This window comes from Saccoglossus kowalevskii, chromosome 14, assembly GCF_978046115.1.
Source record: "Saccoglossus kowalevskii chromosome 14, keSacKowa6.1, whole genome shotgun sequence".
Classification (NCBI taxonomy): domain Eukaryota; kingdom Metazoa; phylum Hemichordata; class Enteropneusta; family Harrimaniidae; genus Saccoglossus; species Saccoglossus kowalevskii.
In genome coordinates, this window is record NC_140654.1 from 25,048,893 (window position 1) to 25,067,087 (window position 18,195).

The window sequence follows — 18,195 nt, forward strand, 5'->3', positions numbered from 1 at the left end:
TATTTCTTCTGCAATATATAAAGTAAGTTCATTGTCTGTTTAGTACAGTATGGAAAACTGACTGATTCAGATTTAATGGAGGATGAAAAATAACTTCAATTTCATAACTTTTTGTGAATATCACAAGTATTTCTGAATTTGTCCAAGCAGTCAACATACATCAATTATGGAATTACTGAAAACTGCCTAAACAATTGATCCAAGCCTTACACATGCACACCACTGAGCACTGTATATAGGTTAAGGCTCTGGTTGCTCATATTTTGTAACACCAGTTTATGGCTGCTGGTGTAGGCCTGCTTCTAAATACATCAGACATTCTGAAGCACTCCCCTTACTGTATTAGTCAATATGAACACACCTTACTAAAAAGGTTATGCTACTCTAGTAAGTACTCTGTAACACAATATTTGATTGGCTGCTGATCTGGCAAGACTTGAATGTGATTTGCGTAGATAGTTGGTGAGATGTAGTTAAGAGGTATGTACAGCAAAGGCTATAAAACCAGTGATTGTATATTAAAAGTGATTATGGCCTCTACAATGTAGCTACTTCTGATTTAAATCAGATTAATAGCAAGAAAGAATGTCTTCAATTACGTCATCCAGTCAAAAACTGTTCTCTGAGATCCATATTGATGATGTAAGTGTAACAAGAACATGTGCGAAGGACATTATTGCTGGTTGGAAAAATAAAAGTTTTTGAAATAAAATAAACATTAAAATAAGACTGGAATATTAATAAGCTGACTTTTATCTTCTGAATCTTTTCATCATTTTCAGTGACTTCATCATCATTGGAGCCACAACTTTGACAGCTACAATGAAAAAAATATTCAGGTATGAGCATTATGATTAGTAACTAAATATTTCATTTGAATGTGTAAATTAGCCAAAATAAATAGTACTGCATTAAATAGGGACAATGGTACATTAAAGAGCAAAATGGCCACTTACTTTTGACTGGTCTGCTATTACTAGGAGCATCACCACCCCCACTGTGAGAATAAGAGCTTCCTGATGAGCCTCCACTGTAAGAGGAACTACCACTCTGGGAATAAGAACTTGATGAGGAACTGCTTGGTCTAGAATGGTTGATAGTGATGGTATTAGAACGATGTGGTTTGCTTGGACTTTTATGCTGTGATATAGGACCAGCAGTTCCTAATTTCACTTGCTTGCGAAGTACTTCTCTGGGTGGTTTGGCAGGTCCACTCATGAAAGCCATTTTCACTTGTCTCTCTGAGTGAAAAATAAATACATTAATAATGTCAACAAATGTTGGGGCAGAAATTCCCTGAAACTTCTTAAAATTATTATTTTTTAAACTCGTTTATTATAACATTTATTATAAATTTTCGATACTGGACAGTAAATTTTTCGATTTTATGAAATTTAGAATTTTGAAATAATGTACTACATGTATATATGTAACTAAGTTATTGATGAATAAATGATGGTTTTAAAAATAAAAAAAAAATCTTAAAATTATTCTAAGGCTGTTCTATTCTGTGGATTTCCAACTATATTTATTGATGAACCATTATTGTGTAACTTTTAAATTAAAAAATAGCTTCTAGATACATGTAGAACTTTACACAATTGGGAAATCAGAAAATTATTGTTTCTATTGTTTGCTCTATATCATCTATTTGCCGAGTCCTTTCACTCAGCAGAATTTAAGTGTTTTTTAAAATTTATTACTAGTGAGCCAAGTTCAACATTAAAGTACGTTATTTACTACCGTTACATTAAACACAGTCTTTGCAAAGCATATGTGAATTTCATTTTCAATATACTGTCAAAGCACATAAAATATGTAAACATAGTTGAACTCTGGTGACCTTGCCCTTTGTTATATAATATAATTCCCTTTATCATAGTTTGTTTCAATATAAATATGCATTGTCATAATTAATTTTGAATACAAACAAGTTTTGGGGTTGAACCAACAGTGGGGAATCAGTCTAACGAATGTCCTTAAAAGATGTAAATATCTTACAAAAACATTGGTGCCTTATTTGTTTAATTATTTTAAGGAACATAATTTCCAGCTTTATTCAAAGTAATTCAGATATTTTAGAATAAAAACAAATGACTCATTGCAAAAAAAAAGTGCTGCATTTAGATGTGAATAGATTCATAAAACATGCAAGATGACAGAACAAGCAGCCTCTCGGCTGAGATAGCTCCGCTGTTAGCAATGCACATTTCGATTAAAGAACAGAAGATATCATTAGAAAATGAACAATATGCATAGTATCAATGCAATGGGACTTGCTGTTTTCAACAAGAATTCAAAAATATCATTTTTGACCATAAATGATTGTGGTTCTTAACAAGAAGAAAACATCACTTTTTACCAAAAACAACAAAAATATTCATCAAAATTAGAGAATTGAAGATATCATGAAATGAACAAATTTGAGAGTGGTCCATATGTAGTATCTATATATGTAATATCAAAGCAATTGGACTTGCAGTTTCTAACAAGAAGTTGAAAATATCACTTTTTACCAAAAATGACAAAAATATTCACCAAATTTAGAGAATTAAAGATATCATTACAAAATGAACAAATCTGAGAGAGGTCCACATGTAGTACCTATATATGTAATATCAAAGCAATTGGACTTGTCGTTTTTAACAAGAAGTCGAAAATATCACTTTTTACCAAAAATGACAAAAATATTCACCAAAATTAGAAAATTAAAGATATCATTATGAAATGAACAAATTTGAGAGTGGTCCACATGTAGTACCTATATATGTAATATCAAAGCAATTGGACTTGCGGTTTCTAACAAGAAGTTGAAAATATCACTTTTTACCAAAAATGACAAAAATATTCACCAAAATTAGAGAATTGAAGATATTATTACAAAATGAACAAATCTGAGAGAGATCCACATGTAGTACCTATATATGTAATATCAAAGCAATTGGACTTGCGGTTTCTAACAAGAAGTTGAAAATATCACTTTTTACCAAAAATGACAAAAATATTCACCAAAATTAGAGAATTGAAGATATTATTACAAAATGAACAAATCTGAGAGAGATCCACATGTAGTACCTATATATGTAATATCAAAGCAATTGGACTTGCAGTTTCTATATAGTTAAATAAATAGTTGGTGTCCAGTGGAGGGAGAAGTCAACAGTACTGTTGCCTCCTGAGAATCTACATCTTCAAACACTGCAATCTTTGAAGTGCGTTTTTAAACTAGTATTATAAAAACTCTATCATTCTGTTCTAATAGCTGAAACATATTCCTGTGAGTTTTCATTTGTCGAATGAACTGTTTGTCAAATACAGAATACATATATTTTAGAATAATTTTCTTTTTAAAATGTGGATGAAATGTTTTGCTTTTAATGTATTTTTTATGTATTGTTTTTGATTTGATAACTTTGAACTAAACAGATTTTCTATTAGCTTCAGATCTTGATCAAAGTTAGGCACCCAGTTCATAGGAGTGCTTATATTGATTTTCTGACATCTTGTTTTCTGTAAAGATTTTATTGGTAGGTTTGCAAATGTGTATCAAACTGTGCAATCTCTCCATGAGTTGGTTTTGAAACCCAGTATGGGATTCTGAGATACATTACCAAGGATATTATTACAAGATAAATCATTTGCTTCATTGAACACATACAACAATGCATATTTTCACTGAGATCAGTGACCTTTGATGTGTATCACCAGTGATCAGTCAAGTAGAAACAGTCAAAATATTTTATCAGATTTTCTCAATTTTTGCATGATATTTTCATACAGGACATCTGTTGTTCAAACTCAGGGAAGACTTCATACTGATGAATAAGGTGACCAAGTTTGATAAAGTTTGGAATAGAATTAGTAAAGTTATTATGCACACAATAACAATTATTAACGACAACGACGACAACAACGACGGACAAAATTTTTCCCTTAATATACCTTTCCCTTCCATCTTTGATGGTACGGGCAAGGTAACAAAATCTAACAAAACGATGCTGTTACAAGTAAGTTCACAACTCTCAGAATTTTTAGGCAGACGAACTGCATAATCGCAGATCGAATGTCAAAAAGCTCGTAGCTGAGCGCGCTGGCGAACGCATGACAATCTTCACTAAAAATCATGTGAATTCGCTACAAAATCCTAGTTTTTCTCTCCAATAAAATAGTCATATAGTGAACGTAAACATGGCAAACCAGTCAGTTCACGAATATTGCAGCGTATCGTGCTCCCCTGACAAGTTATCAGGTAAATCAGGTAACCTGAAGAGGAAGGTACCCGGATGGAGGTTAACATACAATTATGGCAAGAGGTTAACATACAAAAATGTTAACCTTTAATACGGTAATCTGATTGGCTGTCATGGTCATGAGGTATAATAATGTAATATCTTACATCAATGGCAATGATATTGATATTGTGAAAATACATTACTGGCAGTTTACAAAGTTCATTGAAAAACAGCATTTTAGCACTTGTTTCCACCAATTAGCCTTTCATGGAATATGTACTTTTACCCAGGGACTTGAACACAAGAGAATCACATCAACCATGGAACAACAGTTCTGGTTACGAGTGTGCTGTTTACATGCATACAAGCACACATGTACTTTAAGATATTCTGTTAATCAAAGATAATATGCACAGATTTTTATTCAAAACTAATAAGGTCTGTGCATAGTCTTAGAGCATTTATGTACCAAATTTCATTGAAATATAATGATTAGTACTTGAAATATCAGTGGAAACACCAAAAATGTACTAATTATGCAAATTAAGTGAGCAATATGCCAGATATTAACCCCAAAAATATTAGGTCTGTGCATTGTCCTATGACATCTATGTACCAAGTTTCATCACAATCTAGTGAGGAGTTCATTAAATATCAGTAGAACAGTCATGGAACAGATAAAAATTAGCTAATTATCATGCAAATTATGTAATTAATATGCATGGATATAAACCAAAACCTAACCAAATCTGTGCATTAGCCTGGAGCATCTATGCATCTGGTTTTATCAAAAATCAATATATGGTTCTTGAGATATTATTGGAAAGGTAGACACACACACATACAGATGCGAAGTGCAAAAACTCCCATCACACTGTAAATGGATATAGATTTAACTTTACATTAAAGCAGACATTGTACCTGGTTTCTTGTGAGCCATCTGAGCTGAGATATTGGCAGTAATCTTATCTAACTTAGCTTGTCGTTCATCTACCTTACGCTGAAAGCAATCAATAGAGTACAAATATATAAACACAATTCATAAACAGTGAATCCAGGTGTAACTTAACCTTTTCAACACCAGACTTTCTCACCTAAATTTGTCTGCACTTTTTTCTCATATTCTTCAATATTACTGGAAATGAACCATAATTTTGGAGCCAACAGACAAAATTTGAGTTAATTTTTAAATACCCTGTAAAATACCACAAAATTACATGCTGTAACTTACATGTATGGAGTTACAGTGACAGATGTATAATAATAAATATTATTTTTCATTTTGTAATTACAAATTTTAACATTTGTAGCCATATCAACTGATTTTATCATTTCTCATGGTGATCACAATAATCATTGGGATGTGTTTTGCAAATAATACAAAGTGGAAATGAGAATTACTTTAATTTGATCCAGTTGATAATCACATTGTCATGAAATCCTGGTTGCTTTGAGGCACATGGTAGTTCCCAAAAGAAAGCAACCATAAAGTATGTCTACATTGTCAAATTCAGTAGCTTGCAAATGCACCAATCAAAATGCTTCTTAATACAGGGAACCAATCAAAAGACTTGGAGAAGCTGACAAACTGTACCCTTGTTTTAAGACAACTGCTGATGATTAAATTGTTTTCATGATGATGACTCATGAATATACAAATAATAGTTCCTAAATAAAGGCTTTATTTTTGAAAAATAGTGAATGTTCAATCACATTATAGCCCATACCAATTTTATTTTATATTATCAACAAAGTTTGAGACAATCAAATCTTAATTATCGGATGATAGTAACGTCAATTCAACTCAATCAAAAATCAATTCAACTGAAATGAAATTTGAGAAGTAGAGTACTTACTAAATATAATTCTCTCCATGACTCAAACTCATTCGGTTTGCACAACTTGAATTCCCTAATACAATGTATTTGCCATAAATCATTAGTGTCTTCAAGAAAATGCTGCAAAAAAAAAATACATTATTGTAAGTCCATTGGAAAGTCCATTTTGCTGAATGGCCATTTCATCAAAATCATCTTTATTTAGGTGTCTAAATACCACCCAATCTGGTATAAATTAATGAAATCATTGCCCACAATTGTTTTAGATGTAGAAGAAACAATTTTTGGAGATCCTAAGTCATATCCAAATCATTGATAATTACATGGAAAATGCATTTGTCTTGCTCTTAAATGTCCATCTCTTTTTTTATGTAGGTGTACAAATTAAGAATATATATACATATTGACTATTTCAATTTAAGAAATCAGGGGAATTGTTTGCTAAAATTGAAAGTTTGTCACTGCAGGACAGCGGAAAATGTTTTTGACCACTATTTGGCACCCAAGAAATTTTGGCAATGCAATGTTCGGCCAAAGTAATACTGTCATTTTGGCCTACTGCCTTGTAAAATTGCATGTGTTATTCGTACCTCAGTCTGTTGGAGAAAAATAGAAATACAGTGTATACAAGTGTCCACATGGCCAAGCAACATGTGTCTGAATATCAAATACAAGGCAGAGTAATAAAACTTAGTTGACTTCATAGGTTATTTGTGCTGAAATGATATCATAATCTGCCATGATACAGGGCAACCCAAACCACCACCAATAAGGATTAAGGATAAACTTACTGGATTGAAGTCTTCTAATCTAAATAACTGCTCTGCATTACATTTTTTCAAGACTGGTTCAAGAATGTCAAACGGTACTCCACCGACATCTTCAAGTGCTGCAAATATTAGAGTTAGACTATATTAGAAAAAATAAAACACATTTGGTGTTTCTAGTTACACAGGCTGAAACAATTTTAGAGTAGGTAGGCAGCAATTTTAATTAAATTTTTCCAGTGAGGTGTTGCTAAGACCATAATTATGATATAATAGAGTTGTGAAAATGACATTTAAGTTAGCTTTCAGGGCAAATTTCTAGTCAAATTTTAAGTGCTGGTCATCTACTATATTCATAAAGATGAATGAAATAACAAGCTACATATGAATATTTTATTTCCATGAAATAACTTTATCCTTGATATGGTGGGTACGTGTAGGAAAGTTTTACAAGAAACAGAGGACTTATTATATCAATACGCAGGTGTTGTTCTGTTATTCAAGGCAACGACTCATACCCAGTTGGCAAGGAAACTATTAAATCTTTCTCTTTCGATACACTTTCCATAACTTCCATCTGCTTTGGTTTCAATTCCCTGTCTGAATTGTATTTATTCAGAATAATTTTTAAAGTTCCCGCAAACTCCACCATATTTAAATATAGTTCGGGTTTGACCCCACAATGACCCTTGATTTGCATAAATGCATACATTGTAATCAAGCTGTGGCAGAGGTGATTCGAAGAAGTGCTATCTTGCGTGGAGAGTGTCACTGACTATTTTGAATCACTCATTTAGTAAAGGCAGCCGCATTATGATATCAGGGTTAGATTTTGAAAGTTGAAATACGTACAATATAAACACCATTATTCATAGAGTATCAATGTATTACATGTACCGTATGTTGTCGTGCCAATAGAATTTAAAATAGTCATTCGAACATAACTTGATTAAGATTTACTTTATCATAGCTACTGGGTAGTTCATGAAAGGTTAATTTAAATATAATCATTCTAAATAGACAATTTACCTTGCTTATCAGTCCCTGCTGTTTCTGACTTTCTAATTCCTGAGAGTACTATAAAAATGTTTACAGCTAAGCTGTTCAAAGGTGTATTTCAAACTTTCTATCCCTGTCTTCTATCTCTATATCAAGATACAGATTTATCCAATTAAACATCAAGATGTCACTTTCTGATATTCGAAAAATAAAATCATGCAATTATTAGTTTCAACATAAGAAATAGAAATAACTCTACAATAACAGTATGGGATGGTGCGAATTTGTTAGATAGACTGTTTACACTAAAAATTTAATTAACAATTTGATTATCTAGAAGATCAGGGTTCAAAAAGTGAGAATTAAAACTCCTAACCAGGATGTGTGTGGATGTGTATCCCATCACAAGCAGTAGCATGAGAGTTTTCCCTTCTAAGCCTGTTCCTCTCACACAAAGTCTCTACAAGCTCAACTAAGCTTCCTATTTCACTCTTATCCCTGCTCCTGTTTCATAAATTGTGTATATATTGATTTTTTGTCATGTAAGCTAAACACAAATAAACAGAACATCTTACAACTGTAAATATATTTAATTATTCTCTGGGTTTTAATTTCGCTATTTTTGCTAATAAGTAAAATTTTCTAAATTAAATCCGTGTGAACATGTGAAAAAACAAAGGAACTTATTGTTTCTTTGTCAAATTCATGAACTTAAAACACAGCAAAAAGTTCGAAAATCAAACGAGTGAAAGTGAAAACAAATGTTGTATACTTCGGATTGGACGTACTCTAAAGACCAATGTGATTTTATGGCTGTCATCAGCAAATAAAGCTTAATCAAAATATGCTGATAACAAAAAGTCTCTTACAATAAATATAATTTGTAAATATTATAATTACTTACCATCAATATTTTCACATAGTATTCTCATACAAGAATCATAGAGTGATGGAACAGCTGTAAAATAAAAACATTATTACAAAACAATACATGCAGAGTCACTGCAATGCAACAGCTGAGTACATACATAACCATGTATTGTGCTTACACATGTATCTATACAGGGCAGAAAAAAATTATATCCCTACATCGCTCTACATTATATGTTCTCAGGTGTTGCATAGTTTATATACTGCCAAATGACTAAAAAGTATAATAAAGATATAACAATAGCAAGTTCATGGATATATTTTGAAAATAACAAATTAATAACAGTTAAAATCTAAAAAATATTTCTAGGAATATGAACAGGTAGAATCACCACAAGACATATGAGAGTTGATCAAGTAAAACAGAAATAGTACAGAAGACATTAGTGTTGATGTCCCAGTGTTTGAAAGAGTTTACTTAAAAATAACATTATTTATATTGAGCAAAAAATATCTTAATTTTATATATACAGTCATCTCGTATAACATAAGCTAAAGTTAATCTGCAATGAAATGAACATATTTCTGTACAGAAACAGGCCAGAAATTTGTAACCAATGATGCCTAAAGAAAAATGTTGTGACAATATTAAGTCATCATATTGCATCAAATATTGTAACTTGCTTAGCCTTTTTGTTGGCAAAGATGGACATGCATCCTTTGGTATTCTGTCTATGTACTATGTACAGATTAATAAACAGACATGGTCATTGCATTCAGAAGAAACTGGCATATCCACCATGAAATGCAGCATGGCCACCAATCAACCATATTTAGTTGAATCACACCCATTATATATCATCGTACCATCTTCGATCAAAAAATAAAAATAATGATTCCAAAGTATTATTAAAAATCTGCTGTCAGTCAGTCTTATTGATGTATCTCTTGATATTTTATCTATGTACTCTCAAGTCCCAAATAAACATATCCCCGAACAAATCTTCAAAATCTAATAAACAAACCCCCGAGAAATTTCCCGAATGACTGGAAAATTGTTCCCTTGCTTCTAAAATGTGCTCTTACTGGTGTATATACAAACTTTTCACTGTTCCCTCTAATTAGGAACATAAAGGGACAACAAATGATGCATTTCTAGCAATACACTTTAAATGTATATTTTAAAAGAAGTTTTGAGTAAAAACAAATATGAATGCATTGCTTAGTAGCAAATGATCACAGTACTGTAGCGCAATCCGATCATGTTGCGTTTCATAAGTGATTAACTTGCTTGTTTTCGTAGTGTTACAATTGTTGATTACTACTCAGTAGTGATTATAATAACTTTGTTGAATTGTGATGAAATGCAAGCAAAATTCAACTTAGTTTCATCGTAAGCAAATGATTTTCAAGTTGGTCACATGTAAACGCACGATGCGATACGATATCTGCCATGTTTTTTTCATGCACTTCAGACCTGAAACTGTGTTTATTGACTTGATAGGTATATTGCTAATCAACCAATCAAAATGCTGGATGGTACCAACATGTTTGAATACCATAGCTCATTTAAATATGTTAATGACAGTTCAGTGACTTAATGGTGAATGCAACACTGAAGAGATTTACCGATAATATACAATTTTATATTGTATCAAATTTGCATTACATATTTATAAAAAAACTGTGGCTACTCTGCTAACCTGAAAATGTCTGCTCACGAGCTCTTCCTGAAAACACTTTAGTTCTGGACTGTCGAGATGTGACACTCAGAGCAGTCAAAGCTGCTTCATCGAAGGAGGCTGAATAATAAAAATACATATAAACCTCAGGTAAATTACAGTAAATAATAAGAAAATTTCTTGTACACCAGGTCAGGTGGTCATTATGTACACAGGTTTCATTGTACATGTGTAGTTCTAGCAAATTTACAACAGAAGCCAAGGTATTGGGAAAACTTACAAGTTTTCTTTTTTGGCCAAAAAGATATTTTCATTTTTCTAACCAAAAATATATCCACCTAATATTATGAGATTTTCGTCAATAAAATAAAATTGTTCCAAAGATTTGGAAATTTTTTTAGGAAATAAAAGAAATTGAGGGGGGTGGGGGGTGGGGGTCCTACCTTTTTTTTATTTTTAAATGAGAATGAGCTGTGATAAAATTGCTTGTTTTGATTTATAGTTTATTAATGTTTACCAATATTTGTCATCAACATGTGTGTTTATAACACAAAGTGATGATGGTTATAGCGAATAATCATGACATCACCATGAAAGTGTGAGGCATCAACACAATGTGCTGATGTCATAATGAACACAGGGTTTATGGTGATGGGTGATGACCATAATGCTGTAAGGTTCTAACATAAACTAATGATGTCATAACGAACAGGTGGACACAGTAAAAACAATGACATCACTATGAAACTGTAAGGTTCTAACACAAAGTGATGATGTCAATAACCCTTACCTGATTTTCTTTTTGGGAGATCCTCCATTTGAGGCAATCTAAGAGGTTTATAATCTGCATTAATACTTGGTAAATCCACCTCTGGAGGGACTGGAGTCTTAGTCAGATTGGTGAGTAAAAACAAAAAAAATCAGCATAATATGATTTCAAATTAGAATATCAAATAGCCAATCAGGATCTATGTTATAAATGTATGCATGGCACTGAATAATCTAGTTAATTTAGTAAGAACCACTTAGATTGGTTGAGGAACTCTAAGATGTGTTCGACATAGTTGAATTTTAGTTATATATATAACGAACTCAGAATGTTCATATAACGATCATAGATTCTTTTTTTTAGAGCAGTTGTGATCTTGCATACATGTGGTCTATTAAAGTGAAATGATTTTTCAGACTATTTATGTGTGACAAAAATAAATTCACTAATCAGCACACAGTGGGTATTTTGCTGAATGCAAGATTACATGAATGGAAAGATAGGTCAGTCACTCTTGTTTCCATCAAGGACATTTTAAATTAAAATATAATTCAAAATAATTTCGTGGTTGAGCCTGGTATATCGGGTTTTCCTTCAATCACGCTGCCATTAATTTTTCTGCAATCAAACAATGTGTGGCTGCATGTTTTCTGTTCTAAATGCAATTTTTTGCAATTATTTTTTTATTTGACAATTCACAAAAAAGACAGTCAGCTTTATCTTACATTATATGCCGCTTGAGTGATGCTGCCTAAAGTGTGAATATTTAATACCAACCTTTTTACTTGACATTTCATCAGAGACAGGTTCTAGTTTTCTCTTTTTCTCATGACCATCTTTCACTTTCTTGTGTTTTTCTTTATGTCTTTCTTCATCTTTTCTTTCAGATTTATGTCCATGCTTATGTTTTCGTTCTCTATGCTTGTCTTTATGTTTCTCTTTTTTCTTCTCCTGGTGTTCCACTTTTGGCATTTCCGAAGTTCTCATTTTGTGTCCAATATCTGCTGTTACCCGAGAAGAAGAAGAAATTTTGTCCTTTTTAATTTTTTTTGGAGCCACTGCATCTAAATTTAAACAGTCAGCAAATGACAACCCTGTTGACTCAAAAGACACTTCTTCAACTTGAACCTTTTTTGGGGTTTTCTTTTTAACATTGACTTTTTTCTCTGGCACTTTAGGTTTACTATCATGTTCCGTTTCTGTAATTGCATATTTTGATTGTGAGGCCGACTTGTCCTCTCTTTTTTTCTCTTTCCTTTTTTCCTTTTTCTTTTCCATGAACTCTTCATTCCGGTTTGTGCTACTATGCTCAACATCATGGACTTGCTTTTTATGTTTCTTATTTTTGAAGTTTTTAGTTTCCACACTTTCATCGATGTCATCACCATGATGACTATATCCAGCATCAGTCTCCTCATCTCTGCGTTCATGGCAATAAATTTCAGTATGTCCTGTTGTTTCTGAGTATGTTACAGTTTCCATTGAAGTGAGTAACTGTTTCCATTTCAGCACTAAGTTCTTTGCATAATCTCCTACTCTGCCTCCGATTTTCCTGAAACCATTGACAAGTTTGCCAATTCCAGTTTTCTGTAAGGAAATGATATAACATGAAACTTTTTTCATTGAAAATAAACAGACACATAGCTTCATCTCCAAAAATCTATTTGAGATATGTCTATGAAGTTAAATAAAAATATAGACAAGCTTATACAGTTTATGTTACCGTAAAAACTTAATACAAGATTTTCCTACCAATATCAATTAAACCAGTCAAAATTTAAAAGTAATTTTGTATTCAAAACAAGCAACCGTTTTTCGAAACCACTTGGTTTCTTGATGTTTTTATACAATGTATCATACCTAGCTTTGTGGAAGTACAAATTTTTAAATGACAGGTATTTACAGGTATTAAGATTCTATTAGTTCCCATAACAACGAAAAAATGATTTTCATTAGCATAGTTGTCCAATAATTCACACACCTGTCAAAGGAATAGTTAATCAATGACAAGTTTTTATGGTATTCAGTTTGTGGCCCTTGGATGGCTTCCCACTACTATCAGATGTTTGGTGATGCAGTTTTCACTTCAAGAAGTTTGAAAGCCAGAAACAGTTAACTGCAGCAGGAAGTGGGCATGGCAACTCAGAATCTTATTTTTCAATTTCACTTGAAGATGATTTATTATTTTTACCTTTTTTTACAAATATTAATTTCAGGGCAATAGAAACCAAAAAACAGTAAATGTGTGGGTGGGCATTTCACAGGTACTTTATAATATACTAATGCAGACCATAACAAATCTCTATATATCATGCAAGCACATGCACTTTTAATAGAACAAATACAATATATACAATATATACAGTACATCCCGACATCATACGCCAGGATCAGATACCTGATGTTGATACATACCTGTAAAATGTCAATGGATATGGGCATCTTGTGAAGCTCATGAAGGAGTGTAAGGATCTAAAAAAAAAAAGGTCAATTGCATGTATTTGTTAAAAATTTCACAGAATTATATTCTGTGGAGTTATCAAATTAGTGCAGTGATCTCTACAGATTGAGAAAAGAGGTACAGTTATTATGGCAAGTAACATTTATGTTACATGATACAATTGCTTTTATTTATTCCTATTTTTTCACATATTCTACCAAAAATCTACATCACAAATGCACATAGGTATTTCACTTGGACATGTTTTGAAACTAAATATATTGTTCAAAGACTAGGCAACCCTACAGAAATGGGAACTTTTCAATTCCCTTCAATCTTGCATTCATGCACTCTAAGCAATGAAAGGTTTCTTTTGACAGGCACGCAAGTCTGATTTGCAGATAGACGCAAGTGGCACATAGATGAAACTGCGCCTCACCTACTGCTTGAGCAACTCACAGGCGCTCAGTTACCAAACAAGTTACCAAAGGCTTGTACTAAGTAGTCTGAAAATTTGAATATCTGCACCAGTTAAGGATGATGCAGTACAAGCCCAGATGTTAGGGAACTGTTCAAAGCTCAAGTCTCTTTTTAAAATGGACGCGTAGAGGATGGTGTAAAAGCTTTTCTACTTTGTGTTATTATATGAGTAGTCGGTGAATGTACCGGTGACTGACTAAGTATAACAAGGTTCTTTTTATTATCCAAGAAACATTCTGAGAGCAACTACCCTGAAGAGGCACCCTTACATACATCCATATATCAATTCAAATGCTATCAAATTATTTGAAATTTTACTACAAGGAGCACAGGAACTTTAGCAACTGTATGGTCAACCTGTAAGTATACCCAGCCCTCATCCAATTTTATACACAAGATACCAGCTGATACCACCCCCATCCAGCATACAGACTGGGTGTACATACAGGTTAGATGGTAGGGAGTATTTTTTGCTGATATTTCTGGGCTCTCTGTGGATTTACAGTGCTGGGTGCTGTAAGATTAGAACAACTGATTACCTACTTTGTTTCAAAATATTCTTGATATACCTACATACAGACAAAATTGTTTACAGTTATAGACTTATTTATTATTTCTATGTGTAAATATGTTTGACACTGACGCCCCATCTGTCTCTAGATACGATCAACATTTATTCATAATTTATTTTGACTACTACTGAAGCAAAATATTATACATAGAATAATATACTTGCCTCCGGTGAAATAAAGCGGTTGGATCTGACCTTGGTGGTAACTGAATGAATCAACGCATTGTGCAAATTTATGTGTTCCATACTGAATATTAATTACATTTTTCTTATTCATATTCTCAATATAACTATCATGAAATAAAGATAATTGATTGATAATATTTTGCTGAAAAGAAAAACGGCTTTGTTTGGCTTCAATTTTCGGAACAGCTGACAACACAGTTTTGAATTGCCAACTTAGACCTGATCTATCTGACGCGACAGATTTTCACGAAATTTACCGTTATTTTCAGGGCAACAAGTCTCAATTTTTAGGAATCGTATATTTCAATGTACTATAAAGTTATCGAATTGTTTACCTTTCGTTCGTCGGCATGGTTGACAGATTTTAACTGTATTTGTATGAGCCGGACAGTTTTAAGGATCTTTGAGTCCGCCATGTTGTCATTTAAAAACGCCCTCTATGTCAGTCATTATATACAATATGGCTGCCTGTTGAATATTACTACCGGTAGTCGTTTTGTTTAACCACAGTCCCTCTATGGTTTAACCAATAACGTGCTACTGAGAAGCTATAATAATGTCAATGGCGAAAAAAATCTTTAAAAAGTCACAAATATTACCTGAAAGTCACCAGAATATATTTTCAAAACTTATCAAATTACTTGATTATTAAAAATTACACTTTTTCAACAGTATTTTGAGTGTTCACATATAAACAAATAAATCATGATTTTATTTTATCAAATAGCTACTCGTCACTATATGTGAATAAATCATAATGTATTAAATAATACATGCTAGGAAAACTCATGAAGAATTTGCCATCTAGAGTTCAAAAAATAAATGCTACAATTACTTTGTTTTTATACATACTGAGGAGAGGTACTGTAAATCAGGATAGCCCATTAGAGACATTTGAAAACGGACAAATCAAAGAAAGATTAGAAAGAACTCCTGTGTGTTGAAGGTATAAATAAGGAATACTGTATTTACTAGTTTCATTAAAATTGAGTGGTACTAAAAATCTGTGGATCACCTATAAGGCTGAGAAAAAAAATTTCTGTTTCTCGTTTCCACGCGCATCATTTTGAACTACACGTTCCTTCCTACGTTGTTCCTTCTATAAAGCATTCCAAAATGCACTTGTGCTACTCGCACTAGTTTAAAATTTCCCTCATTTTAGGTCAGTATTCAAAAAAAAACAAAAAAACGCCTCGTCGCCTCATTTTAAAATTTCAATGAAACGAGAAACAGAGAATTTTTTTTCCCTGGCCTAAATTGGTTAATTTTTGCAAATTAGGTATTTAGTAAGCACAACATTTAACCCTAAACTAAGCGTGTATACGGCTTATCCCTGAGCATCTACCATGTTTCATTGAATCTGAGTGGAAAAGATAAATATTGGCTAATTAATATGGTAATTTGGTCATTAATATATATTGATTTCAACCAAAAACTAATCAGGTCTGTGTATTATTCAAGAGCATATAGATATCATGTTCCATTAAAATCTGATAATTGGTTCTCGAGCTATCAGTAGAGGAGACACACACACATGCAGATGCACTAACCACAAATACTCCCATTGTGTCCTTTGCACAATAATATCTCGACTAATAACACAAAATCTTGTATTAATAACATGAAATCTAATAATAAATAGCACAAGATCTTAAGTTATTGATTTTCAAATATTCCCATAGTAGACATTCATAGTAAATAATGTTTTTCTATAGACAAATTTCTAAGAATTTCATAAATCTGGTAAAATTATGTAGCATTTTCGTTTACTTGTTTTGGTAAACATTGTAAAAATGCAAAATAAGAAGATTACAAGCACTGATTCTAGACATTTTTGGAGGATCTCATAGATCTCTTTCCTGGAATTTGTAGATCAGATACTAGGCACTGCCAAAGGTCTCACAGATCTAAAGGCCATATGCTGAAAAATGACTAATTTTCACTGGGTTTAAATTTCGCTGATTTACCATTTCAGGCATATTCAGTGGGTTTTAAATTCACGGTTTCATCATTTAGATACATTGTTGTAATGTGTTCTATGCTAAATTTACATATTCACAGGGTTTTAATTTAGCGCATTTTCCAGTCAGCGAAATAAGCAAAATTAAAACCCAGTGAATAATTAATCCTTTTACAGTATTATAGAAAAAATGAGATTTACAAATATATACAAATATTTTTTTTTCTAATTCTTTTATTCCTTATATTAATATCTATTTACAGAACACAACAAATATACACTAAATGTCAACAAGATGACAGACAGAAATTAATAACAAAGCTCAGATAATTTATCAAGAATTGACTTAATCAAGCAACCACACATAAAGGCCCCATCATCAAATTAGTGTAATCTTTCTATTTGTTTTGTTTTTAAAAAGCATTTCATAAATTAACTTATAACTTTTTTTTTTCCATTTTTACAACAAATTTGATCAAAATCTGTATGTTGTTGAAAATTATGTCCAATTAATCTAACAAAGAAATTTATTTATATCAAATCTATTAAAATATGCAAAAATGTTGTTCGTGTACAGGAAAAATCGCAGCATTTAAAGAGTTGAACAACAATTGTAAACAGTAAACCGCTTTAATTTTGAGAGAAAGATTTTTATGTTTTCACAAATCAATAAAAATCGTGAAATTTTGCAGCAGTGAAAATTTCTTTAAGGTACTTCGACATGAAGCATCAGTGACTTTCTCAAATGCCATAAAATCAACAAAAAAATCAACGTTTTACACTATTTTCCTCATGCAATCCAACCACAAGGTAGGCTACACTCAGATGCTATCAATCAATTTTGAAGTTTCTTTTTACTGAGAAAAATAAAATTTTAACTATTTTGTTCCCTCATTTCACACATTTCCTATTTAAAATAAATAATTCCAATTGTTTACCCACACATGATTAATTAATCAAATAATATTTGTTGGTAGTCCAATTAACGAAAAAATAAGTTTATCTTCGGGGGCGGAGCTACGTCACAAGACGTTCCATGTTGCTACGACGCGCACCACTGTACATGCATTCCTATGGGCTCTGGGCGCGCTACTGTGGAACGCCGTTTGAGCTGGTGAAAATTCGAGAAAACAACACAAACTCAACTTTGAAGTAATCCTGAACAACCAAATTTATATATGTTACACACGCAGGGCTAATCTTGTTACACTGTTCAGGGGACTCTCAACAATCATTCCAAAGTACCGTTTTTTTGCGAGTTTTGGCCTTTGTTTTCACCGGGAGGGTTGTCAGGCGGTAGAAAATGCCCGGATGTCCGCCCCCGAGGATGTACGAGGTACATGGGTATTCAATTTCAGAGGTGCTCATGTGAAAGAGATACAATTGCGCCATTAATGACTT

General features: G+C 32.4%; 1 protein-coding gene across 1 annotated transcript; it reads right to left on the minus strand.

Moving 5' to 3' along the window:
• Positions 1-633: 633 nt before the first annotated feature.
• LOC100377529 (uncharacterized) lies at positions 634-15,280 on the minus strand. Its single transcript, XM_002737351.4, has 11 exons — positions 15,170-15,280; positions 13,573-13,629; positions 11,935-12,744; positions 11,179-11,275; positions 10,410-10,508; positions 8,741-8,794; positions 6,862-6,959; positions 6,089-6,190; positions 5,154-5,232; positions 957-1,241; positions 634-817 (listed from the first exon to the last, which is right to left on the minus strand). Exons 1-11 carry the CDS (start codon positions 15,248-15,250, stop codon positions 753-755), a joined length of 1,827 nt encoding a protein of 608 aa, XP_002737397.1. The 5' UTR covers positions 15,251-15,280; the 3' UTR covers positions 634-752.
• Between the last annotated feature and the right edge of the window lie 2,915 nt (positions 15,281-18,195).

Coding starts and splice junctions, on each gene's coding strand:
- LOC100377529 (XM_002737351.4), bottom strand. CDS start 15,250: ATGGCGGACTCAAAGATCCTTAAAACTGTCCGGCTCATACAAATACAG. Junction 8,795..10,409: donor TCGTGAGCAGACATTTTCAG/GTTAGCAGAGTA, acceptor TTTATTTTACAG/CTGTTCCATCACTCTATGAT. Junction 6,960..8,740: donor ACTATGTGAAAATATTGATG/GTAAGTAATTAT, acceptor TAATATTTGCAG/CACTTGAAGATGTCGGTGGA.